The following is a 26618-nucleotide window of genomic DNA, read 5'->3' as shown; positions in this document are numbered from 1 at the left end:
AATGGGGCGGGTTTGATCTCGTGCCATGCAGTGGGAGCAGCTCTGTTGGCTTCATAAAGTGCCTCGCTGTTCTCAGTGTGAATGAAATCAGTATTGTGCCCTGTATTTTCTGCTGAATGAACGCTGAGCTTGCTGCTCCCTGGGTGTTAGAGGCAGGTGAGTTTGGAGGGCAGCCTCGGAGGGAGGACTCCTTGCAGCGTCAATGCTGAATTCTCCACCAGGAGAGATCTGGTGTGCTCTTATGCAAGAATGCAGTCTGAGCTAGGAGGCTTTTGATATCACTTGTACTTGGTGGTATTTCCCTTATGTAAATGTTAGGAAGGAAAGGAGCAGAGGATGCTATTTGAAGTGCTCAAGGATTACAGTAGTAGTCTCGTACCGTTGGTCAGGAGAGCCGCGAAGGCCGTGATGGTTATATATGTGCTTGTCTTCACTGTAACACCTTTGTGGCTTTAATGGGATGATGAGTAAATGAAATTGTAGGCTACCTGCAGGGAAGCGTGACTGTGTCTGGCAAGACTGCAGCCCAGGTGGACAGAAGTCAGGCGCAGAGCAGGTCTGCATCACAAAGCCTGTGCTATGTTTATTTTGAATATTCTGGCCTTTTTTGTTATCAAGATACTTCTGGTATGTGACTTATGGGAATATGTTTTGAAAACATAATGAGGCTGTACTGTGATAAATGCCAGCAGTGGATACAAGCAAATTATTTCCTGAGCAGAGAGGTGAAACTGGTGATGTTATATGAGTCTGTGTGTTTTGGGGAGCGTTGCTAGCTTTAGTGAAATGAAAATCTTTGTGATTCTGCGTTAAACAAGGAAGTGAAGCTACAAAATGCTCCATTAAGGTCACATTTATCTGCTGTTCAGAGGTTGCTCTTCTAACACTGTGCATGCTGCACCACCTAATCATGTGAGGAAGAGTGAGACAGGTGGTTACTGCCATGGTGGTTTCTGTTGTAAAACCCTTAAGGTTTAGGTACTTGCACTAAAAGGAGAAATGAAATAAAGCCCCCCTTTTGCCATTGTTAATTGACCCTGCAAACAGCCTGCTGTTATATATGTGTGGCTTACACATTTCCCAGATGAACTGTGCCATGAATAACGAGACCCAGATGGCCCCTTCTCAATTTGCCTGTGCTGATGGACTCAAGTCCCTTCGGCACAAGGACACTGAGCTGCCTCTGGGTTCCAGCTGGCTCCAAGCTTGACTTCAAGCTTGTCCCTGGGGAAACAGTGCAGAGATGCTGGAGTTGGCTCGAGTAGTTATTTTGCCCTGATACTTGGGTTTTCATTGTCTTGGTTCAGCCTGACCCTGCTATCCTAGATGCTGGAGAACTGAGTTTATCCATTTCTCTCCTTCGTATCTGCTCCGATTCAGTCAGCACTGGCTGAGGGAGCATCGGCTTTCCTGTGGAGGTCAGCATTGCATATGAACCTCTGCTCTGAAGTTTTATTTCTGTGTTTGCCTTATGCATGGTTATGGGTAAAATTCAGCAGTGACATGACCCCTCTGAGGTACCATATGGAGGGGTGATGAACAAGGAAGAGGCTTCCTCCTTTTAAGAAATGCAGATAATGATGGTTAGCAGAAGTCTGAGGGACTGTGCAGGATGCACAGGCCAAGAGTTTTCAAGGTTACAGGGTTGTCAGGTGCATCCAATTATTTTTTGTCTGACTGCCCAAATCAGAAGAGCCTAAAAGGAGTTCAATTTTCAGGATGTAACGTGCCTTAGTCTTCTTTAAAGGATCTCATATTAGATACCTAAAATATCTGACTGTTTGAAAAACTTAGTCTTAAAGGTAAATGGAGTATATCTCTACGTGGGGGGAAGTGTCAGAGAATGGTTCAATGAGACAAAGGTTTTATTCCAGGTTTGGGTATGGTGATGTGGGATGAGTGGTTCCAAAGTGGGGCCCTCACCTACCACCATCACACGCCATCTGCAGTCTGAACAGCAGCCCCTCCATCCTGGAGGAGGAGTGCAGTTGCCTGAGCTACGTTTTCTGCTCAGCGTTTCTACGTCTTCTCAGGGGAAAAGATAGCAGACTGTTTCTTTTTCCTGCTGTGTTGCTCACACACAGGTAGCTTTGAGCTCACGTATTGCAGTCAGAGAAGTCTTAGACTATATTCCACAAGCCCTCTGGCAGAAACCGTGCTGCAGTACGCTGTCCTTGTGGAAAGGGTGATGTTGCAGTTAGTTTAATTTGTGTGTTTTTATCTTGAGAAGGAGGTTGTTGGCACTGCTGGTTGTCTGGCTGACTTTGCTTCTTCCTAGCAGAAGTGCTGCGGGTGATGCCAGTTGCGATCTGTGGTCCGAGTTCACCAGCCATGTCATGTCTTGCACAGCTGATGCCAGCAGAGCGTATAAGCCATGAAAATGCAAAACCAAGCCCTTTCTAATCATCCGGCAGCATCTGTCTCTTCCTGGCCTCCCAAGCTTCTTTTTCTGAGTCTTCTTAATGGGGCGTCGTTAATGCAACTCGAAGCTGCCTGGCTGCCTTGCTAATGAGCTTTGCTGTAAAGCTGAGAGAGGAGGGTCTGGGGGAACTGGCCATGACTGGGGAGCCTTTGGTTTGCTCTTCCCTGGGAGGGCGTCTGCCCTGCCACGAGCATCTGGCAGCACTTGGCATGTGGGGCATTGCGTGTCCTCGTTCTGGTTTGGCTAAGTAGGAGACTTCCGTGTCACCCTTGAACTGCATCCCTTGTAATTTAAAGAAAAGGCTGCACTAAAAACCTGTCTTCTGTTACTTATCTACATCAGCTCTGATGCTTTGGGACTGCTATTATATACATTATATACATTGGAGTAATGCAGAATACAGATCGCTGGCTTTGAACTCAGTGGGTTACTGAGGGTTAATGCACCTAGTGAATTTTTGGGATAAGGGATTTTAATCCCACTAGTTAATTTAATCCCCCCAGTTTGACAATGTGTTCCCTGGACTATCTTCCATCTTCAAACTGCAGCCTGCTGGTTGGTTCCTGTACAGGCCTGCCAGTTGTGTTCTTGTTCTTAGGCTCTGCGCTGCTGCCACATCATCTATCGGACACGTGAACAACAGAAGGAATGGTGTGAAGAGTCCCGTGTCACTTTTAAGAATAGATCTGTAGATTGTGCTCACACAGGAACCGAGAGGCTGTTTGGGTGACTGTCATCTGGGAAAGGGATATGCATCTCTTGGCAGATTCTGCATTCGGATGTCTGTTATTTCACTCAGTCATGAGAAACTCGTGATTGTAACTCCCTTATTTCATTAATGGGAAGCTGTTTGTGAAAATGTGTATGCATTCATGGGAGAATAGACCGTGTCTTTTATCTGATAGTCAGAAGAAAACTCCGCAGCAGAATCAAAGGAAAAAGTCTCATTCAGAATAGAATTTGTTGATATTGTCTGACCACCATATGTTGTTTTAAATTTCATCCTTTTTTGGCAAGATAGAAAATAATCTCCCCAAAATATGGGAATCCAGGGCTGAGGAGTCCGTTTGAAAGTAATGCGCTATCAGAATGGATTAGCTGTGCCTGAAATATTTTCAGATTTATTTGCTGTCAAAGGACGGTAAAATGTTTGAGACAAATAGCCTAGTTTTGTTTAGGAAGATGTCCATAAAAGAGCCTAGAGAAATGGATTTAACCATTATTAATTTTAATTATAGAGAAAAAAATGATAGGAAATAAATTTATAATACTAAACTTTTTTTTTTTCTTTTTCCCTGCTGGCCCACTTCACAACATTTATTGTAAGAAATTTAGGGAAGCCTAAGCCATTGTCAGCAGGGCACGTGTTACAATGCATAACACTGCAGTGTCTTCACCTTACCTGCTTCACTTTAGCACAGTCCAATTAAAAATACAATAAATATGCCTAGATGGAGATACTGCCTTTTTTTTTTTTTTTTCCCTCTCCCTGTGAGATTTGCTTGAAGCTTCAGGCTTGCAGATGGCTAAGTGTCTTGGCTCAGTGATCTCTGAAACTCCCAATGATGCAAAAGCCCTTCAGGTAATGTTCCTGTGCCCCCACCCCTTTTAAAAGAAAGAGGCCTTCTTGCATCATCTTCTAAAAAAAATAGTAGTTTCCTTGTTTTGAAAAAGCTTGCTTTTTACAGGCATCAATTTGATAAAGAACTAATTGCCGGTGTTCCGTATGATTTAGTGCTTTTTGGTTAAATACTACCAAGATTTGATTTCTCCCTGTTTGAGTTTTCATGGTGTAACACCGCTCCAGATTCCAGTAGCCAAGGCTCTGTCTCCAAAGGCTGCCTTGTTTTCCAGCAGTAGCACCAGGCTGAACTGCATCAGTCGAGAAGTGTGTCTGCATCAGGGACTGGGACTAAAACTGACTCAATTGCCACAGTGGCAAGTTACTGAGTGAGTATGAGCTGGGCTACGCGTGTGCCATTGTCTCTGTACCATTTTAATCGGAAACAAATTAGTGTGCGACCTTCCTCTTTGGAGAAGGCTTAAAAGAGTCTGAGTTTGGCACACCATCTAGTTAATCTACCATCATAACTAATGATTTCACCATTCAGACGTAAAGTACCGACCTTAAAGGATTTTTTTCTGACACAGCGGATGGCTTGATACCATTTAAACACTAATGCCCAGGGTATAATCTCTCTGAACAGTATGATAGTTTTATATTTAAGGTAGATTGGGGATAAAATTTTGCGTTTTCATGTGAACTGTGAATACCAGTAAGGTATTCAGGCTGGAATTACCTTATCGTACCTTTGAGGGCACTTATCAAATAATTTTTATTGGAAACTTAATATATTGAGGCAGAGTAAATGGAAAGCTGATCAGAATGCTAAGGAGTATCCCAGCATCGCGTTGCATTTGCTGTCTGCAGATATGCGGCATGGGTTGATTAATTTAGCACATCATCTAAAATCATGTAGCGTTCAGTACCGATTAAAATTATATGAAATTGTGTGTAAGAGATTTCTCCGTGTTAGCTTTGAAGGATCCTCTGTTCCCTGCAGAAGTGGTCGTGATAGGCACCGGCACAACTCCACCGACTGCAGGTGTTACGCTTCGCAGGCACCGGCAGTGCACCAGCAGCCAGAGGAGTTGCTCAGGATTTAATTTCATGCTTGTGTATCTGAGTGTCAGATTGGTCGCCGTCTTTTTTTCAGTCGTGTATTTGCAAGTCTCTGAACATATATTATGGTATTCATTGCTCCTCTGCCATCAGCACTGGCGTGATGTATCAAATCAAGCCTTGCAGGGCAAGGTCTTCTGCTCTCCTTTCTCTTCCCCTCTGTCTCCTGCTGTGCGCGCGTATTTCCCCCCCGCCCCTCTATTTTGGCTGGTCCATTTTGAGCCTTCCTGGAGCATGTTCCTGCCCCTCCTATTGTCCCGATTTCCACTTCCCCCACTTTTCCAGGGTTCCCAGAAGAGCGGAGCCTCCCCATGTTTGCTCCGTGCCGGACCAGCCCGTCTAATTGCTGGCTTTTCTCCAGCATCCAATTCTGTGGGAGTGGAGCAGGAAATCACTTGGCTGCTCTCTGTTCTCGAGCTGTTAACTGTCTCCCAGCTGAGAAAGACTTGTGGAAACCCGTTGTGATTGGTGTTAATAACTTAACTCTCGTAAATATTTTCTCCAAAACTTGTTCTCCTATTAGAAACACGAGAAGATGTCAGTTGAGTTTGTCACTTATTCGCATGTATAGCTTCTGGAACCGTGGAATTGTAGCACTGCACAAAAAATGGATAAATGTGCTCTAATGGCTGGAGCTGAATGAAATCTTTTAGCTGTGTGCTTTTCCACTGAAAGAGGCAGGCTCAGCAACACTGAGATGCCTGTTAAATTTCCACTAGTGTCATCAAGTTGATTTGGTAGAAAGGCACATCCCTGGTCCTTCCCAAAATCTGAAAAAAAGTAAGCTCTCTGAAATGTAGCAAGGTTTTGATACATTTAAAGCTCTTTCTTTTTTGAAATAATTTGACTTTGATACTTTGGCTCTTTCAGACCTTGATCTGTGGAAGGTAGAAATGAAAGTCGAGTTTTGGGTTGGACAAAATGTATTTTCAGCTTTTCCGGAAGACAGGCAAACCTGAAAATGCACCGCGTGCTCTGTCCTGTACCTCGCACCTCTCAGTACAGGAGACTCGACTGACCCCAGCTGACACTGCAGAACAAAAGCACCTTGAGATTGACTCTGTGGCTTCCCGATGACTTTACCGGTGTAAGATACCGCCAGCAATAGCTGCTTGTTCCCACAGTGGTTTCTCCTGGCGTGTGTGCAGCGCTGTGCAGAATGCCTGGCCCCGCCGTCAGCAGGCTGGGGAGCTGAGCCAGCCCGGCAAGAAGGCGGTGTCATGTTTTTTGGTGGAGACAGACCATTGCTTTCCCAGTTTGCAGCACAGCCAGAGATCTTAACCTGTCATCCTTTTCCCAGAGTTTTTGCAGTTATCCAGTAAACATATACCTTCTCAAAATTGCTAATGACTGCGGAATTACCACACGTCTGTAAGGGGACTACTGTCATTAACGTTGGGCTGCCTAACAGTCACTCGGGATTTTATTTAGTACGTACCAATTTGTTTCTCTTTCAGTCCTACAGAAAATGTTTAGCAGCATAACTGGAAAGTTCCCTTCCACAGTTCTCTCGACAAATACTTGAGCTCCCCTCTCGGTTTGTAACATTCTTTTGGTGGAATTAAATTTGTGTATAACATGGCTCTTCATTATTTATAAGTATAGATAAATGTACAAATCTGTAAGTGTCCATACCAAAAACTTAAACTGTATATATTCACCAGAACGCCAGGTTTTTAATTGCATAAATAAGATGCTGACTAAAGCAAATGTTCAATTTCACATTGAAGTTAGGCATTCATAAAGGCCTGGATTTGCATAATTTAATTTTCTGCACAGAGGATACTGAAAATCAATAGTATGATTCATAGCCATACCATGGCTGCCATGTGGCTCTTCGGTTCAAGCTAGGATTACGAAGGGCTTTACAGTTTCAGATGTTCTGTACTGACTCAGATCCTTTTTCCCTTCAATAAATACAGGTTATCTGGACATAGTTTCCTTCTTCCGATGGCAGGGCACAAGGAAAGGCTCACTGAGCACGTACCCACCTGCAGGAGTACCTTATTCCTTGGAGGTACCAGGGTGAAATCTTCCTTCTGCCTGCAGGAATCATAGCTTTTCTGGGGTGAATAAATAAATAAATAAATAAATTGCTTCCTCTCCGTAGAGCGAGCTCAGAAAAGAGGTGCTGCTCTCTTTCATTTTGTAGTAATGGGGGGCTTCAGGTACATTTCCCAGGACACAAGTGTTTGTTTGTTGGTTTTTGAGTAATTAGGCTGCTTTATCTGAAGGCCTTTCCAGTCACCCAGCTAGGTTAGATCTGTTTTCTCTTCCTTGGATTTTTGTGGTCTCTCATCTTTGCTCAGTGTTTTCGCCAAGGTGTTTTGGGTTTCCTCATCCCCTACCTGTTCTTTCCTGTTGATACAAATGTCTTTTGCCTCTGAACCAGGTAGACACATGAGGGTAAATCAGAAGAGAGACTAAGGTACATGTTGTAATGTTGCCTACAAATCCTGATATGTTCCGGTGTTTCTAGTTCAGCCTGCAGTCAATTAGTATTTAGAAAGTTGCCAAGAAATCTGGAAAACTCATTCAAATCAGAGGCTCGTAATAAATTGCACAATTAGTACCTTTGCTCGCACAAGAGAAAAAATTGGCAGGGGCAAACCTGCAGTGCCTTTCCCGAGGTTGCATGACTTTTCCTACCATTTCAGGATTCCAAAAATCTGCAGAAATCCATTACCCATTTGCAGATAGAAGGCTGTCTACAGAGGTGTTCAGCCGTGCAGTGACTACATATGGGTAGAGGTACTTTGGGGGATTTTTTAACGCTTTAATTTGAATTATTCAGCTAGTTACTTATCAAATAAGCGATTTGAGATCAGTTGGACTTAAATTGCCATAGAGTCAGTTAGTGCATGCTTGTTTTTCTCATTCTTTGTATGCAGATCTAAGGGTTTTTGTCTGTGTGCGTTTACTATAGCACAAAAGTTTTCAACTATGGTGGTCTGAGGAAGGTGGTTGAATTTATTATAGACTTGTTATTGGAATTTGTGAAGTCACACACCTCCAGTTCGATTCAGTCAGATGCATAGAAACACTGAACAAAATTTACATGTAAAAAGATGAACAAACAAACAAAAACCCTACTTCCTCATGAAATCTGTGTGATCCTTTACAAGAAAAAAAATGTTTGGGCGTATTAAAAGAAAAAAGCTGGGATGCAATGTAGGATGCGTTATTTTCTATTTTGGTTGATGAATTTAATTCCTCCTAGCTTGTGGTCCCTCTCTTTCATGTCATAAAGCATGGGTATTGCACACTGGATAGTTGTCTGACATGCAACCTTCCTCTGTCTTATGTCTGCTTTGCTTCAATTAATCACGGGAGATGATGTTACTTGAGCCTTGTTCTTGTTGAGACTGTTACCCCCTGTGCTGTGGGCTCGGGTCTGCAGGCTGTGTGTGGAGGAGATTCATTCTGTCCTGAATGAAGCTGTTCTACATGGGATTTTAAGACGTGGTTTAAAATAGATGTAGTTGTGGTAACAAGGATAACGTGAACTCTTGCATCTGTACTCTTTTAAGGACCTTGATAATTTGTGTGTAGATTTACAATTATTAGTTTGGTAGCTTGTTTCTCTAATGACCATCTTTAAGGTCTAGACAGAGGAAGATGAGTTGTCCTAGCTTACATTTGTTTGCTTGTATATATCAGAAAATCCTTATGGAAATTACTGGAGTGTAGGCTGGCATGGCTGGATCAGAATAACGGTATGAGTGAGTCCTGGCTTTTCAGAATCATCTCTGGATGGTGGGTTTCCATGGATGAGGAACTTGCCTATTTTATTTTTTTTTAAGCAATGCCAACTTTGTAGTCTCTGCTCAGCAAAGATTTAAGCTTTACAGTGTAAACTCCAGGGAGTAAATACCAGTTTCCTAACAATTCCTGCTTCTTCTCTTCGCAGCTCTGACTGAAGGTTATGTTGGCTCTCTGCATGAAAACAGACATGGTAGTTCTGTGCAGATACGGAGGCGAAAGGCTTCGGGGGATCCTTACTGGGCATACTCGGGTGAGTTGAATTCTTCAGAACAGTAAAACATGAAACATCTCCAAAATAAAAATGTTTCTTTGCTCTATGTTATTACTATGCTCAGAAATTGGAGTTTAAATTAATTTTACAATGTATTTTCTGACTTCCTTGTGGCTTCCTATACACAAATCCAGTCCTTTCTTGCATTCCTGCCACTTACCTGGAGGGTTCTCCTTATTACTCTCCACCTTCTCTCAATCCTGCGTTAGTCTCTTAACACACCCCTAAAATGGCATATTCCCACAAACTTTTCTTTACTCTCCCTGTCCGGACAGCATTATTTCCAAGTTTACCACTTGCTTACTCTCTTCAGTATTCTGTGAAGATTGTAAGAATCCATACATATGTCCAGATGACAAAATACTAGAAATTTTGATAATTACCATTTCGCGTGTGTGTGTTTTTGCAGTAGGGTATAGTGTCGACAATGACACCCGTCAGTTCAGTATCACACCAGGATGAGTGCTGCTGAGAAGGTAGGGTGTGGAGGGTGTTTCTTTATTTGTCACATTGCTCTTAGAAGTCTTAAGAAAAACCTGATGTGTGCATAATTTTGTAATGCCACAAATCAAAATATGCTTCAGAATGGCATCGTAGACATACAGTTTGCAGGTTGGTTCAGGTATAGAAAATTACAAATCTGTATTTGAAGTTGTCAAAAAAAAAAAAGGAAATCATGTTAGTAGCTATATTGGCTCTCTGTGGGAAATTGCTGAATATCTAAAAAGTATTTATGAGGGTTTCAAGTATCATAATGAACTTGTGCATGCTTTTTTGGGGGGAATATCTGAGGTGCATTCAAACATATGGTGCTTGTCTAAGAGGAATGTTGTTCAGGCCTACCTAGTTTTAGCTGAAAGAAAAATACTGTTTCCTTAGAAGTCTGAATACTGATACTGGATAAACAAGCAAATGTTAATTTTTGACTGCCAACTCCTCTCTTTTATGCAGACCATGAATTTCATTGGAAGTGAATAATTTTAGGTAAGGTTAGAGGTTTTTTCCATTAATACACAAAATACCAGATGTCGCAAATTTTCTTTATTAGATCTCAAAATTACAAGCTGCCTCATTTGCAAGCAAAGTATTGTATTTTTATGAGTAAAATACATCTATGCATTTTAGAAATGTAGGACAAACGACTGCTTTTTGTTGAACTTTGAGGTTATCATCAGATGGACAAATCCTGTCATGAGATTTATTTCCATGCTTCAGCTTAAAATAACTCATTTAGATTTTAAGCCCCCAAACTCATAAACAGTGGAAATAAATAGAGGAAAGATTTTTATGCTGGAATGAATGGCCTATTCTTATCTGTTGTCTTGTATAAAATATTGCAAGTTAAGTGCCACTTGGCAGGTTTATTTTGTTTCTGTTACTGAAAAATGTATTTAGAATATTCATTGCTGGTAGTTAAATCAGAATGTTTGAAAAGGACAAAACTACTGGAATTAGTCAGTTGTCATATATGTCAAAACTTTTCATTGGAATTAGTACGCTTTTTTAAGTAGTCCTTTGCCTTAAAAAGAAAAAAAAAAACCACACCACAAAACCCAGGAAAAAAAACAACAACCCCTCCTCCCCCAAAATCTCATTTATTTTTTTTCTTAATTCTATTTTTGAGCTCATGTAGTTCTTCCTTTATGAGTAATATTGGTTGTTCACCCCTCCAAAAGAGCTTTTACCACCCACTAATCCTTTTAGGTTTATGTCAAAATAAAATGTATAGTCCTGATGTGTAATTATACCGTATCTGTTGGGTTTTGCATCCTTTTGTCTATTGATAAATCTCCTGCTTGTCTGAGAAAAATAGCCAATCTTTTTTTCGGAGAACAGATAGTGACTTCTCAGTCGTCAATCACATGCCATTCTACCTGATTAGCACTACCTAATTAGAACCTTTTTGTCACTATTGCTGATAAAAGGAGTAAATTAGGAGACGGAAAAGGTGGAAATGATATATTTACCAGTACTTGTCAAGAAACCGGGAGAGGATATAACATTTTCTCAGGATGCTTTGTCAGGCTACTTTTTGATCAAAGAAACTTGAAATGCCATTCCAGGGGAGAAGTGGTTTGGCACCGACTATTCCAGCTGCAGAAAGTGGGTCTTTGCCAAAGCTTTCGTGACATGAGATACAGGTGTGAGCAAACAGTGTAGGTACGGCATGTCCTGACTGTATGGACTCTGTGCATACTGCATCACAGCAAGCCCACCCTGGAAGTAGCTGGAGGTCTGGTGTTCTCCTGAACCGTATTGTGGCCTCTGACTGCAAGGAGGAGCAGCTCCGGTGCTTCAGCTTGTGCTGAAGACGCAGTTATTTCTGAAGGAATTTTCCAGGGTTGATGTGGTGTACTGCAGGAGTCTCAGTGTTGCCAGCATCTCCCTGAGAAAAGGAGGAAGCGAAGGCGAGCAATTAGGTGGGGAAAGGAGCTTCTGCTCTGTTTGGAGTGGATGTTTCCACAGGCTGCTGCTTTGTCACGTCTTCCTGTGTGGGAGTTCTTCTCTTCCGTCCCCTCGCTTGGTTCCTTCCAGCTCTATGTGGGACATTCAGCCAATTCAGTCTCTAATCAGATGCTTTTTGCCCACATTTGTTCATTGAGGTGGGCAGGGGTAATGAAGATGCCTAGCTTTCTGTGTTAGGTTGAAGATAGGGATAAATGGTGGGTGGCTGAGCCCAGATGTCAGACAGATGTTTCTTTCTACACAGGCGCAGTGAGGAGGATGCTCATGTTATCTGATTATTTTTCCTTGCCTCCCCATTCCTTGGAGTATTTCCTAGGAACCCTGAGCAGGGCTTGGCCAAGCAAGTTATATACTAGTGAGTGTCCTGTGGGAAGGGTTTTGGATGTAGCAAGGAAGTTTACATCAAACTTCACTGAGCCTACAGAGTGAGAAACCTGCTCTGCAATAAGCAATTAGTCTGTGTCAGTGGTTTCCAAGCTCTTTTATAGGTGTTACCTGGTAGGCTGCTTTCCTTCCATGTCCTCAAATGTGCAGGCCAGCTCTCCTCCACTTAGTTGTACAGCAGCTGCTGGCCCAGCCCCAGCAATTACAGGCAGGGAAAAAAGCTGTGCTGGACTGTATGATGCTGAATTTGAAGTCTCCTCTAAGGGAATTTGCCAACTAGAGTAAATAAGCCCGGGACAGCTTCTGCCAGCCATCAATGGACAAGCGTGGGCAGAGCTCAGTGCTGACCAGTAGGCCCGCATCTCCGCTGGGCCTACATTAGGCTGAACTGTGGCTTTATATTGATTTCAATTGAGCTTTACTGATTTATAGCCACTGAGGCCTCTTTACATTTATGGCTGTGCTTCCCTGTTTGCAGAGCTTTTGTATTTTCAGGCTTAAATGTTCTGTAATAAATCTTGAGGTAGGATGGGAGAGGTCTGAAAGCAACCAGCCGGTTGTGGTTTTCCTGCCTGGGGGCGGAAAAAGGGCACAGCCATATAGCAGAGAGCCCTCAGGTCTTTATCTTCCACAGGATATATCTGTCCTATACAGTGCTTATCAAGTGACTCCTCTGTAGCCTGTAGAAAACACTACTGCTTCTCCATGCCCCTTTTGTGCAGGAGTGGCCTAGGAGCTGCTTTGAAACTCTGGAGATCAGGAATTTTCCTGGTTTCACAAGGTATGTGTGGCATTACCACGTGTTGCTTGTAACATTGCTCCTCTCAGGCGTGAGAGTTGGGAGAGGATAAACCTTCAACCACTAATGAGGAGTCAAATGAGCCTCGGGTCAAACATGCACCCATGAACCCAAATGTCCCCACAGAGAGGACCCTGTGAACCTCTGTGCCCTGTGCACATACTGCACATGTACTGTACACAGCTCTCCCTTCACTGTCCAATTGTAAAGGATGGGATTTTAAACCTTATAAAATAAGCCTGTTGTCTACAGACACAATTCTGACTGTAACATTCACTCCAGTTGAGAAATAAAACTCGCAAAAATAAAGAGCAGATAATTAAATGAAGGCCTGTTTTAAATGGGTTTTGTCAAAAAGACAGAAGGAAACACAATTGGCTTTTCAGAAGAAACTTCATTAAGTCTGTGCTAGTAGCTCCTTAAACCAAATTCAGGAGTGAGCAAACACTGACAACAGAAGACAGTAACTTGTCCTTAAATAGGAGCTGCAAGAGTGAACAGAGACTGAGATCTCCTAGATGTTCTTTTTAGGAGTTTGCAGGAAACTCTAACTACATTTCTAGGCGGGTTTCTCTGTACGCTTGTATTTGTGTATATATTGGCAAAGCATTTATTCCATGAGCGTGTCTTATGGCTTGCCAGAGACTTCCTAAATTGCAACTGGCCACGTTACTTGCAGCGTAATGGGAATGTGAAATGGGCGCAGTGCAGCCAAAGCAAGAAGTAGGTGTGGATCCTGAATGTGCTTCAGGGCAGGCCTGCTGGATTTCTTTTCACCATAATCTTTTCTGTTAGGCTAACCACTGAATGAAGGACAAGTCTGGAATGATTTTTAGCACATTGTTTAATTGCCACAGAATTCAGCACAATTCTAATATCTGTAATAGCAACAGATAGCAGTGCAGGTACATTGTCATCAGTGTGGAGACATTTTTGTAAATATAAACTATTTATTAAAAAAAATTGAAAAGAAATCCTATGGAAACAAGCTGTTGAAACATCTACCAGATTCAGGGCTTTCTGACTGGCCCTCCCTTGTACATTGTGTGCTATTTCACAGTGTAATATTCCAGACATTTGAAGATGACTCTCAGCTGTCAAGTGTTGTATCTGTCAGGGCTGAAAATGCTTTGCCAGTGGCCTGACTAGATCCTGTTTTGCCATGCAGTAGCCCAAAAATGGCTAGCGAGAGGGTCAGGACATTGGGATGAGATTCTCTTATGAGGTACTGACTCAGATGCTTGTATCTTAAGTGGTAGTGGATCTGAAAGGCCTACCTGTTGCCACTCTAGAAATACCAACTTTCATATACATTCTTCTGAAAAACTTTTATGCAAAATTAATGTAACAGTTGTTGCAATGAGATTATACAAATCCAGGAGTAGCTGTGGGGAAATAGCACTCTTTTCTCTATTATTCAAATCAGGAGACTCCTTGTGGAGTCTTTAGATGTAAGTGAAGATGTAATGTCAAACCATGCCCAGTATTAATGCGTGTGATCAAAGGCTGCGAAATGGGGGGCCGCGCTGTCCTTCAGCAGGGGATGCTGTAGACAGGCGATGGTGCTTTTGTCACTGGGGTTTCCTGGATGAGTTGTGGTGTGGGTGCTGGCAGGGCTGGTGTACCCTGCTCTCTTGGTGGCTGTTCTGCTGCTCAGCCCTAGTGCTGCAAGCTGACTCATTCAAGGAATACTCCCTTTGAAGTAATCAAAAACATTTGGACGTCTCAGAGAACAAAAAAGCAGACTCTGGCCAATGATGTGTACATGCTCTTTTTACTTGTTTATGTAACTGTGGCTTTGTAAAGAGAACCCTGCGTAGAAAATGCATACTGTTGTTTTTTTCTTTTTAATCTTATGGTATTTTCAAGGCATCTTTTTCCTCTTTGTACCTTTGATAGCTCTCATTTTCTGTGTGAAATTATTAGCACTATTTATAATGCTTCTGTCTTTCATGCTTATTATTACTGATGTGGTTTTTTTTCTGTCTAAAATGTTGAATCCCTTCTCCCTGCCACTACCATGAACATAAGTAGAATTTAATAGAAGAAGAACAGGATTCACAAGGGTAGAGATGACCTTGCAAGTGGGGAAAAAAATGTCCATTAAGAATAGGATTTTTGGTCACCCTGTCATGCTGGTGTCCACTGTCAGTGTGTGAATGCTTTGTTCTACAACACTTAAGTAGTTATTGCTGTCCTTTAAGATGCTGTTATTTAAAATATAACCAGTGGTGAATATAAGAGCTAAGTGGTGTTCTCAAAAGCAATTGCTGGCATTAAAACAGGAAAGATCAGTAAAGGTTATTTCCTGAAATAATAGCAAATGGTGTTAACTGTGATGAAATGTAACTTGGTGATGTCTTCTGTAAAAGTGTGAATTTTTCTCTCTTTGCTTAGATTGTTCTCATTAAATAAGCTGCTAATGTGAATTGGACAGGAAATAATCAGCACATAGTAAGGAAAGCATCAAGACTTATTGAACTGAGAGGTAACTAATGGAGTATTTGCTATGGTCAGTATTTCACTCTTTCTGTCCCTCAGAATAATAAATCTTAATATTGACCAAAACTCTGGCATGCTGCGTACATGGTTATCGTCCCGCTCTGAGTGTACTCACCTCCTTTAAATGCAGAATAGTTGAAAAGAGCAGGTTCTGGCTCTCCCTTTTTTGCTCTTTAAAGCTGACTGTCTAAAGGGGGAGAAACCTGAGAGATCCAGAAAAAATATTCCCTTTAATATCTGCTCTGATCAGTAAACTGAGCTTTGAATATTTTATCTGCGTTCATCAGAGATGAATGGTAGTCTTCACTGAACTCTGCTGAAACCAGCTGTGTTGCATTCATTTCCATGTGCAGTCTTATTAGAGTAACAGTTGTTCCAGAAATCAGTGCTACACGCTTTCATAAAAGAAACATGGAAAACCATAGTTTGAGAATTTACTGTTACTGCCTAAGCATGAGACCAGATTTCTAATGCGCACAGCTAAAGCAAGTGGCACACTGCTGTGTGGTTTATCAAATAAACAGGAAATACCATCTGTACATTTTGACTGTTTGCATTCTGATGGTACTTGGTCATAGGTCTTCGCGTCCATGAGCTAGGCACTGCGCAGTGTGCACTAGACATATGTTGTCTGAGGTATCTGTATCAAAACATGCATTCGCCAGGAGGGTGTCAAAGAGAATGCTTTTGATTCTTCCTTAGCTATTCAGAGTTTTGAAGTAACAAATATGAAATAGTATCTTTTTTTTTGGGGTCATAGGAATGAAGAAATAAATTTCCAAGTTCCTATTCCTGAGAATAGGATACGTCTTCCTAACCATAACCTAGTGTAAATCAGGAATTCACAATCACATGGCTGTGTTGAGTATTTAACACTAGCAGTGCTCAAAGAAGTGCCTGCCTCGCCAGAAGCAGTCCAAGTGTAGTCTGTGGTATCATTTCTGCTAATCCATATTGCTGGGGAACACAAGCTCTGATTGAGAGTCTTGTCATTTACTGTGTTTGTCTATTGGCAAGTTTCTATGTAATCTGCTAAGAAAACCTCAGATAGTAATTTAGTTTCTACTTAGACACAGACACGACTGCTTTATTGAATACCAGTAATACTGTTTTCTGTCTCTTCTTGCCACCTTTTCTTGTATGCAACGCTTACATTTCATTCCAAGTACTGTCATAGTCAATCCTGGTATCCAGTCTATAATGAAATGGTTGGCTGAATTTTTAAATGTTGGACACGGTTATGGTAAAATTGCCTTTTTTCTTTTTTGGCAAGGTTCTTTCTGTAAGTTGATTGTTTTTCATGACTTAAATGCATTAAAGCAAATCCCTGATTTCTGAGTGCTCTGATTTTTTTCTTTACTGTTTTTGAGGAGATAGGCCATTGGCAGCTGAACAGCTTTGAGAAGCTTAAATACGAGGTGCAAATAACCAGATGTTCCTTCAACTTCAGTTCTTTCATGAAGTTTTTCCCTACCACAGCACAAAAGTATTAAATAATTGTAACAGATGCTAGATGATATCTTCAGAGTTTCAGATGCAGTTGTTCCAATGGAACATGAAAGTATATCAAAGTAACTTTATGTTGTGCTGCTGCAGTCACAGCTCTTGCTATCTACGATGAAATGAAGACACACAAAGAGCTGTTTTTGCTGGGGAGGGGGAACCCCTCACTTCCTTAAGCACGTACTGTTCTTTTTGTTGCATTTTCTTTGAATGTGAACACTGGGACATTTGTAGAAAACCTTTGGAATGACAACAACTGTTGCAGTGTTTTACAAAACTGAAAATGTGCTGAAGTGCAGCAAAAAGTTGCGTCTATTTAACTGATTTCTAGGCTTTGAAATAGGAAAGAGTATGAAATACTTCAAGCTCTTCTTTAGACAAAAACAATTGAAAGGCATATATTTTAAACATAGAGAAGAAAGATGGAGTATTTGGGTAGCAGCTGTGATACAAGCGCAGCAAATGGGCTGGAGAATACACAGAAGGTTGGAGTCTGCTGTTGCCTTGACGTTCTTGAATGACTACAATAATACATTGAAATTCCAGTCCTGGTTTAATATGTAACTGAACACATATAGAAGAATAACAGTGGGAGAAAAAAGTATGCAAACAGCAAGGATACTGCAGTGAGAAACAAACCAAATGGAGGAGCTCTGAATAGCCTTGTAGTGTGGATTTTTTTTAAAAAAAAAGGGGGGGGGGGGGGGGGGAGAAAAAAGCTTGGCACAAACATTTTTGCAATAATCCAAGTATGAAATAATCAAGGCATGAATCAGAATTTTTGTTGCAGGATGTAAGTGGAGCCTTTGTATGAAAGAGCTGAGCAAGGCCAGTAGTGCTGTTGATGCAATAGTTGTAGAATTATTTCTATTATTTTTTGAGATGGCTGCTTTGTGTCATTCCAGTCACTGTCCAGAAGATAATCTTCCTTTCAGTATCACTGCCTCAGGAATTACCCCATCTCTTCTCTACCCTTCCCCAGAAAGTATATCTGTCTTGCAGGATGCAACATCGAAGACTTGCAGTTTTTGTCATGGTCTTTGAAAAAGCAGCTCCTGCCCCCAAAAGGAGTACATCTGCCGCTGGATTCCCCCGCAAAGAGAAGAGTGAACAAAGGCAGTGCTGCAGCAGGCTGCTGGCAGGGTATTCCCATCCAGCTCCTCATCGGCTGCCGGTGGTGCAGTGTCTGCCAGAGGTGGCAGAGGTGTCCTGCGTGTCTTCTAGGTTAAATGTCACATCTCCATTAGAGAAAGGTAGGGTTGGAGAGTCTCATCTGTATAGGTTCTTTGGTGTCCTTTAGTACTGCAGTGTGAGTGCTTAGCAGTTGGTAGTTTTAATTCTTGTAACATCTCTGAGGTCGATGTGTATACGTGGTGGGAACTGAAGGACGGGGCAGTTGAACTCCTCTGATATACCTGATGCACCCCATGCAGTGTCAGAAATTCACCCAAGTCCCAGTGCTGTGCTGTTTCTTAGGCCAGGCATCCAGCCTTATCAGGTGCTAATTGAAGAGATCTTGGTTGCTGTGGAGACCCCCTCGTCCTGTGGGAGACCTGTCAACAGTTCCGGCTGTTGTGAAGCTCCGAGCTAACAGGAGGCCTTCCCTGAGGTCATCCCACCACCAGCATCATCCCATCATCCTATCCCCAGCAAACTGGGCTGTGCTGGCCGCTGTGCTGACACTCGTGGTCCTCTTGGTGCTCTCAGGTTTTTCCGGTGGCGTCAGGACAGTGTTGGGCTCAAGCAAGAAGTTATTATTTTTCTATTCAGTGCACTGAACATTTGGGTCTAAGTTCCAAAAGTTTTTATTAAAGACTGCGTGCGCCCAGGGAGTTGGATGGGCACACTTTTAACCATCGAATTAAATAAATATGAAACCCTGCAATGGAGTGCAGAGCTGTGCATATAAATTACATCTTTAAGCAGCACTTGAATGAGTTTCTGGAAATGTTTTTAACTCTCTCCACTGAACTCACAAGGGTCATCTCTGTAGCCTTCCAAACCAAGGAAAGTCTATTGGCACTGGAATGATTTATTGAAGGGGTGTGTTACTTTGTGGTGTAAAAAGTAATGTCAAGTCTTGCTGAGCACCTGAGTACCCAGTGTCTGTTTCTGGAGAGCTGGGAAGGCCAAGTGGGTTTAATCCAATCGAACCCTGAATGAATGTGTCCTGAGTAGCCCTTCCCACCCCCTCCTGTCTCTCACCACTGCACAGTTGTGAGGTGAGTTAGACTGTGGGCCGATAATGTTTGCAGGACAGCTGGTAACGTGGCTCATTTCATTCATGAGGAATTAGGAGCCCCACGTCCTGTTGCAGAGATGAAGGTTGCAACTTGAGCTGCCGCAGTAAGGAGTGGTGGGCATTGCTGGCTTGTGTAGGCCTTTGGTTGAATCCTCAGTAGGGTGAGAGACTTTTGAGACACGTAGTTGCTTTAAAATCCTTAAGTGGGCTGAGCTGAACAGCAAGCAGCTCTTCCACCAGCAGTCTTCACTGCCTTGAGTATTAGGCTGTCTGTCTTTTCTCTGTCACAAAGCTGCCTGTCATCTCCTGAGCAGTACTGCAGTTTCACTTAAGGCAGTCTGCCCTACCCACGACTGAAGTAAACCTTTCCTCCCCTGCATTTCTCTCTGAATGCTGTCTTAATGTGTGTTTGCTCCACACTGCTATAGGATTGCAGCCTTGCAGGTACACACAGGCACATCTGTGCTAGTAGAGCTGCTGTCAGGTAGGGTCACGTTGTGATCGTAGAGACCGGGGGACACAGAGGGGCTGGGTGCTGGGCCTTGGATCACCCATGTGTGCCTGAGCAGAGGGCTGAAGCTGCCTGGTGGTCCACAAAGCTGGCTGGTGCTGCTTTTACCCTGCTATAACTAGAGCATTCAGAGCAATGTCTAAGTTGTCCAGCTGCCAGAAAGCTCAGGAGAAGCTGTTTCACCTGAGGTTCATTATTTCTGACTCACTTTAGAGACTTTCTCAACTGTCTTCGTGTATAAATTTCCTCAGAGTCTAACAAAGGAAATGTCCCGCAATTGACTGCCTGAAGGTGATCAGTATTGACATGTGGACTGCAGTTTCTGTTGCTTTTCCTACGTGGATTAGTGAAACAAATGTCTCCTGTCTCCTTCCCAACTGACCTGTAATAAAGTTACAGCTAGAGACGAGGTGACAGAGGTCCCTTAAGTGCTGCTGATCACGTGCATTTGCACCGTGCTGCACCAGGACCTCACAGGACTCCTTGGCTGTATTTCACATCACCAGGGCCTCGAGCACTGCTCAGTCCCAGGTGTCGAGCTCCTGCACAGCAACGCAGCAAGTGGACGCGCTCAGAATGAGGAACTCAGCGGTAGGTGCTTTGCTTTGCATCTGTGTGAATGTGTTTCTCAAGTACAGAAATAAGATCTACCCTGAGGTAACGATGACAGCGAAGTCATGGAGAGTTTAGGTCACTTCACGTTCAGTCTCACATGCTGCCTTTACCCCAGAGGTGTGGCGGTGTGTCTCGGGCTGCTGCTGGAGCCTTCTGCCCCTTTGGGGTATGAAAAGCCATTTTGCATGCCAGATGCTAATCTGCTGCTAACCAGAGGGGACGTGAACTTTTCAGATAGATTCCAACTTGCATGCTTCTGTGGCACTTCAGATCATGCTTTTAATTTGTATTTCTGTTGTTGGAGACTTGTAATTGAGACACTTATCTGCATGACACAGTATTGTCATGTGTTGATCTCTAAGGAACAGGATTTACTGTATGAAGTCAAATTCACAGAGAGAATTGGATGCAACTTTTGGAAAGAAGGGTTTGGGTGTATGTAGTCTAGATGCTGTTTATGTTGCACAAGGGCCCCCCAGGTGTCCTCGGGACTTAATTGCTCTCAGTGCAGATGCAAAAAAGTCACTTCAGCCCAAAATTCCTACAGAAAATGTGCAGTCTGAGAGGTGGCTTGGTGCTAAACGCATTAATGGCTGAAGCATAATGGTAATGAAATGAGGACTATGAGCTGGAGCAGGTACTGAGAACCTTTCCTTTCTGTGTGAGCAGGGAAATGCTTCATATTCCTGTGAAAAATGTCTGATGCCTAAGAAGCTTTGAGCCACTTTTGTGAGCTTTGTTAGTGTTTCCTGCCACAGTTCCCTGCATTGGTGCTTGCCCTTCACAAACCCCATAGCAATGCTGTATCTCTAAGATCACCAGCTGCTCTCCAATTTGGTGAAAATTCACCCTCAGGTTCAAAAATGGTGCAGAAGGGAAGGGGATGGACCACAGGTGCACATTGAAGGCTCAAATACATAAGCCTGTTTCCTTAGGAAACTAGGCTAATCCATGTGGGCCCCTATTCAAAATTGCAGGCTCCTGTGAGTAGCTTTTCAGAGCTTGTGCCAGTTAGGTGCTGTGTTTCCATGAGGAAGTCCCTGCAATTTCAACAGATGGGTTCTTAAGACCCGGGGAAGGTCTGGGTAGTTCAAGTGATCAGGACACTGGTGACAATCCTGTCCCGCTGTGCTAAATGAAGTACAGCTGCTCAGAGGAAACAGTTCAAGCCCCTGCACTTTCCATTTGAGTCTGTGGTCCTGATCAGGTGTGTCAGGGAAGGTCACCTGCACAGGAACCCTTGGAAGAGTGTGTGCTGGACAACCATCTGCTTGTCATTAACAGACCTTAAATTAGGGAAGGTGCATGGTTCGGGGTTCATTTCATGGCTTCTGTATGAACTGGAGTGCAAAGTACAATAAACATTTCCAGCTTTTTTCCCAAAGTACTGTTGGAAAGTATGATAAAAAGTAACTGCTGGGAAAGTAGTTTTGCTGAGTTATGCTAATTTTGAAAATGCATAATACTCCATAGGCTTTTAAGAAGTGATACTGGGCATATTTAACATTCTTTCATGTTAATTTCCTGGCATATGGACATCTCAACTTATTAAAATAAATAAGTACTTTCAAATTTAATGAAATGATGGAGGAAATGGCCTTTTTTCACATTCACGTCCGCTTCGCTGGATAATTTAATGTTTTAAAATGTAAGTTCATATTAAAGTTTAAAATTCAAGTATTGGTTTTTGAAATTCTGTAATAAAAAGGTTTTGCTGTAGGAGAGATGTATGAATTAGTGCGCATGATAACACGATTTAAAAAGTGTAGCTGGTGATTTCCTCTGGACAAAATGCTAGCTGTAAATCCTCCCACTACAACTCTCAGAGCTGGGACAGTGCTGCGATGCCCTGGAGTAGCTGTTTTTTTTTCAGGAGCATCGCCGCACAGCCCGGGTCGGACTCATTCCCGAGTGCAGTGCTACCTGTGGAGGAGGTCTTCCTCCATTGTTCACCCTTTTTTCATCCAGTGTTGCATCTCACTGTCCCTTGGAGCTTAGACTGTAAGCTCCTTGGGGCAGAGAAGGTCATTTGTTTATGTTGGCTGGCAAAAGGATCTTTATATCTTCCTTTATACTAGATTTGTATATTTGCTTCCAAGGTCTTTGTATCTAGTTGGAAAGATTTCTTTATAGCCTTAGGTGTTGCTGAGTTGTTAATAAGTATGGGAAATGCACTTTGGTGCTCTCTTCTATATTGAGGGAGAGGAAGAATTCCCTGGAGGATAAGTAGTGCTTAATTTAATTGACTGGAAATAAATATTTGAATCCTACATATTTAATGGAAACCATTGTGTTTGAATGTAGGGATGTGCAGCTGATAGAAGTGTGCTGTCTTGCATTTCTTGAGAGGCTGCTTACCTGCTGTGTTGGAGCCAAGGATGGCTTTATTTCATTTGAAGGCAGACTGGAAACTGAAGAACTTATTTTCAGGGAGAAAAATGGCAAGGGACCCAAATGAAAAACCTACTCGGCTGAGGCAGAGGTGACAAAGTTCACTGTGATTATATTGATTTTAAATTACTGTGTAGAGCTGGGACTAGCCTATGTCTGGTCCTGCTCATGATGAGAGGAAGAAAGGAAGAAGGCGTGAATATTCCTCTCCCCTCCTTTTCCAAATATTTTGTTACCAGAATGATAACCGAGAGCAGTCTCTCTGTCCTGATGATCCCACCATGCAAAGGCAAGGGCATTCTGTCATCCTCAGCGGAGCCGAAAGGGGCGAAGAGGCACCGTGAGACTGAAATCTGTTTTTCTTTGGCAGCCCAGCCCTGCACGCTGCCTGCCTGCGCCGGGGAAGCGTGCGGTGCCCTGTGCAGCGCGTAGCAGATGCCTCTGGTCTGTGTGCGCCCCCAGCTCTACGAGAGATGACATTAATGGGAAACAGAGCATGTCCGAGTTAGATGCATTTTTCGTAAAAAGTACCGTGATATCCTATACCACAAATTATAACTAAGCTAGAATTAATAGCAATTAACAGCACCGATATTCATTTACCAGAAGTTTTGCAGAAAAGTCATTACTGCTTAACTTCATGCAGTTTGCATTCATTTCGCTCTCAATGAGAAAATTATTCAGTCAATAAGAGTTAATGTTTTATTTTAGACCAGTCTTGACTATTTTAGTATCTAGTGTGCCTTTTGGGAACAAGAACTAAGAGCAAATAAAGCTAATTGTGATAGAAATTTGATACATTATCGTAACAAAACTATTAGTTGCTGTATGACTGAAAGAGTGCAGAAAAATGTCTTGTACCTGCACTAAATCTAGGGAAGTTGTGACGGGAGATGTTCTGACTCCTTGTTTTGGTGTGATGAAGAGAATGCCTGAGGCACCCGGGTAGGGAAGATGATTATTTCTGTGTCTTCTCCATGTTTTTTTTCAGCCATCTGACATAGCGTGCATGCCTGGGTCTATGCCAAGCAGCGATGCAGCCTCCAAGTGAGACTTTATTACTACAGTCCTAGCTGATTAATTTTGTACCAAATTGTATGGGCCTGATTAGCCTGGAACACAGTAATGCTGTTTTAAAGATCTCTAGTGCATCCATTACTTCTGTTTCCCGTGTGCTTCTTCACAAGGAAAACATTTATTTATTACCATCGCATCTTCAGGTATGGTCTAGACCATAGGAATCACCCTGAGCTCGCTTTGGCTCATGTATATGTTACCTTCAACTTTGACTTCCTGGAGGGAATCTCTAAGATATACTTACCTTGTAGCACTTCTGTGACCTCAGAGATTTTTTCCCCCCATCATGTTAAGGGTGGGAAAAGGAAAGCAGTTCCCTGTCCTGAGCCATCCAGAAGACCGAGACAGCAGAGAGTGGAACTGAAATCAGCCTTCGTAGATGTGCTTCATCCCTTTCAAGGCACAGGCTACTTCTGTAAGTGGTCGCACACCCATCTCATCCAGCCAGCATGGCAGGTGCTTGGTGTGTTTTCCCATCAGGGAGGCCCCAGCAAGCTGGAGCAGGAGCTGTTGGGTTTAGTGAGCCTGCAGGGCAGACGGGACGGTCCCTGCCTGTTAGCGCTGGCTCTGCGCAAGTGGGAAGAGCTGGGTGGCTCTGCAGCAGGGCAGGGCTGCTCTTGCCTTCCCAGCTCTTCAGCATCTTTAATAAGATGTTGCAATAGCTTTGGGGTGTTCTTGTCATTTTTTGTTTTTAATTTTAAGTTCCAAAGTACATTGTAACTCCCCCTTAGAAGTGCAGGTTAGAATAATCTATCTGTGTTTTGCTGATTGCAGAATTTTAATACCTTTATCTAAAAAGCATTTCTCAGGCTCTGCTTGCCTCTTAGAAATCCCTCTGTTCATTAAATCGCTCCTGAGGTTTTGCGTAGTTCAAGTCTTAAATAAATGAAAAGAAAATAAAATAAAGCAATCTTCCTACTGTCCCTGGAAAAGCCTTGTGCCCTTATCAGCGTCCTCCGACTTTTCCGTGGAAAGCAAATACACCCCCTCATGCCAGTGCCCTTATACGAACAGAGTCTCAGTATTTCTGCAGGATCGTGACTTTTGTGACCTCTTGCAGTGAAGTGTTTGCATGAATAAATAATACAGCATGCTGTTGGCTGGCCTTCTCCATACTGAGAACAGCGGTGGTGTGAAGCAGACACCACTCAGACAATTGCGCGTTTGAAATGAAGCACGTTTGTTGAGTTGGGAGGAAATAGAAATGGGCATGGGAATCTTCTCTGCATGCAACGTGCAGTCAAGTGTCACCTGCATAGCCCCATCAGAAGGCCCCCGTCCTAATCAGAGGTTTCATATCTGGTGGAGAGACAGGTCAGACTTCTGGAGGCCTCCCGGGGCTTACTGATGTCTTCCGAGATGAGGGCGCTTAGCAGAATCAGCTGAGGTGACCTCTGTTTCCCAGCACGTGGCAGTTGTGGTTTCTGCTGCTTTTCAGCTTAGGTCAGATGCCAGCTAGAGGTGATAGGCTTGGGTCTCATTATCTCTTCTTTTCAGTCCTCGATTTCCTTGCCTCCACACATCTTTCTTCCTTGAATATCCATAACAAGGCAGAGCTCTCCAGCCAGCTCCGCTGTTCAGTCTCTCTTGCAAACACTTTTTTGAATAATTGTGCCCTTTCTCCCCAAGACTCGCTTTCACAAAAGGATGTATCGCTGACTTTTTAGACACTAGATCCCATTATCTTGATGCAAAGACATTGTCTTCCTAAATGAAGGGCAAATTATTTTTAATCAGTGACACTCTAAATGCCATTCGTGCATGGTTTTTAAACCAAAGTACTGGAAATGCCTGACAGTGTCCTGCCAGCCAGTGCCTCTGAGAGGTGTTTTTCAAGCGAACTATGCTCCTGGAGACTGTCAGGGAAAGCTTACTTCTTAAACAAAATCAGTTCCAAAAAATAAGGTTTTGGCTCCCTAGAAACCTATATTTTTTGCAGCCACCTGTCCTGACTGGTTCCTGTTGTGATTTAAACCTGTGCCGTCTGCCAACGTATGCTGATAGAGGTTGTTTTACGGTAGGCTGGGCTGTGGGGCTCTGTCAAGATGCGCTCTAAAAGAATTTCACTCCTTCCACTGCGTGCATGTGGGCAAAAACCCAAAACCCTGAGCTGAAACCCTGCATGGTTCATGTGAAACTGTTGGAGTGCAGACTTAAACAGCACACAGATTGAACTGTCAGAAACCCGGTCCGTCTTCGCTTACAAAAAGGACAGATAAAGGAAGAAGCATCTCCCGCAGGCAACTTCTATAAGTGGAGTTTTATTACACACGGACCTCCAGGACAATCAGACAAGGATTTTGATTTATGAGATAACGTTTACCTTTAAAATATTGAAGGGAGGATCCAGGAAAAGGTTACTTCTAGATTAATTAGTGTTGATAGAATTGACAAACGTTGCCACCGTGGATGGAAGTCACTGAGCAGCCAGCCAGTGAAAGCATGTTTGTTTAGGTTTGAGCTCACCTTATCTCGTTTCTTGTTGCACAGGTGATTCATGAACAAAACTGTGTGAATATGAAATGAGGTTTTGTATTTAATGCACTGATAAGGAATTAAATGTTTTCATATAGGAAATACATTATAAACAAATTTTAAATAAAGTTCCTTTCCTGATAATCAGTTTCTCTTCTAATATTCTGTGATCCTTGTTTTTTTTTTTAACTGAATATGGGTATTAAAGTAAAGCCAATTGATTGAAAAGAGGAATGTTTTCCACAGCACAAAAGTAGATTGAGAGTTTTGTCTTTAATGGCTTGAGGAGGTGATTTCAAGACCTTACAGTATAAATAAATTTTGCAGACTTAGAGCGTTTTTGCTTACTTAATCCAAAATAGTAGTATCTCCTACAGAAATTGGTAATACAGAGAAAGCGTAGGACTTCATTTGCAGGAAGATGAATTTGGATGAATAAATGCTACTGGAAGGGAGAACTTAGGAGAAATCTTAATAGAAATCTCCAATTAGTTGAATGGCTGGTTATCTGT

At 42.7% G+C, this 26618-nt stretch overlaps 1 protein-coding gene across 1 annotated transcript in view; it reads left to right on the top strand.

The window, feature by feature from the left end:
- The window catches only part of PTPRG (protein tyrosine phosphatase receptor type G), a 402421-nt gene that overhangs the window by 79325 nt on the left and 296478 nt on the right, over positions 1-26618 (top strand). The window contains exon 2 of the mRNA XM_067003205.1: positions 9016-9120. Coding sequence (XP_066859306.1) covers positions 9016-9120 — 105 coding nt within the window. The remainder of the gene's footprint in view (positions 1-9015; positions 9121-26618) is intronic.

This window comes from Anser cygnoides, chromosome 10, assembly GCF_040182565.1.
Source record: "Anser cygnoides isolate HZ-2024a breed goose chromosome 10, Taihu_goose_T2T_genome, whole genome shotgun sequence".
In the NCBI taxonomy this organism is placed as follows: Eukaryota; Metazoa; Chordata; class Aves; order Anseriformes; family Anatidae; genus Anser; species Anser cygnoides.
This window is presented reverse-complemented; position numbering and strand designations above follow the sequence as displayed.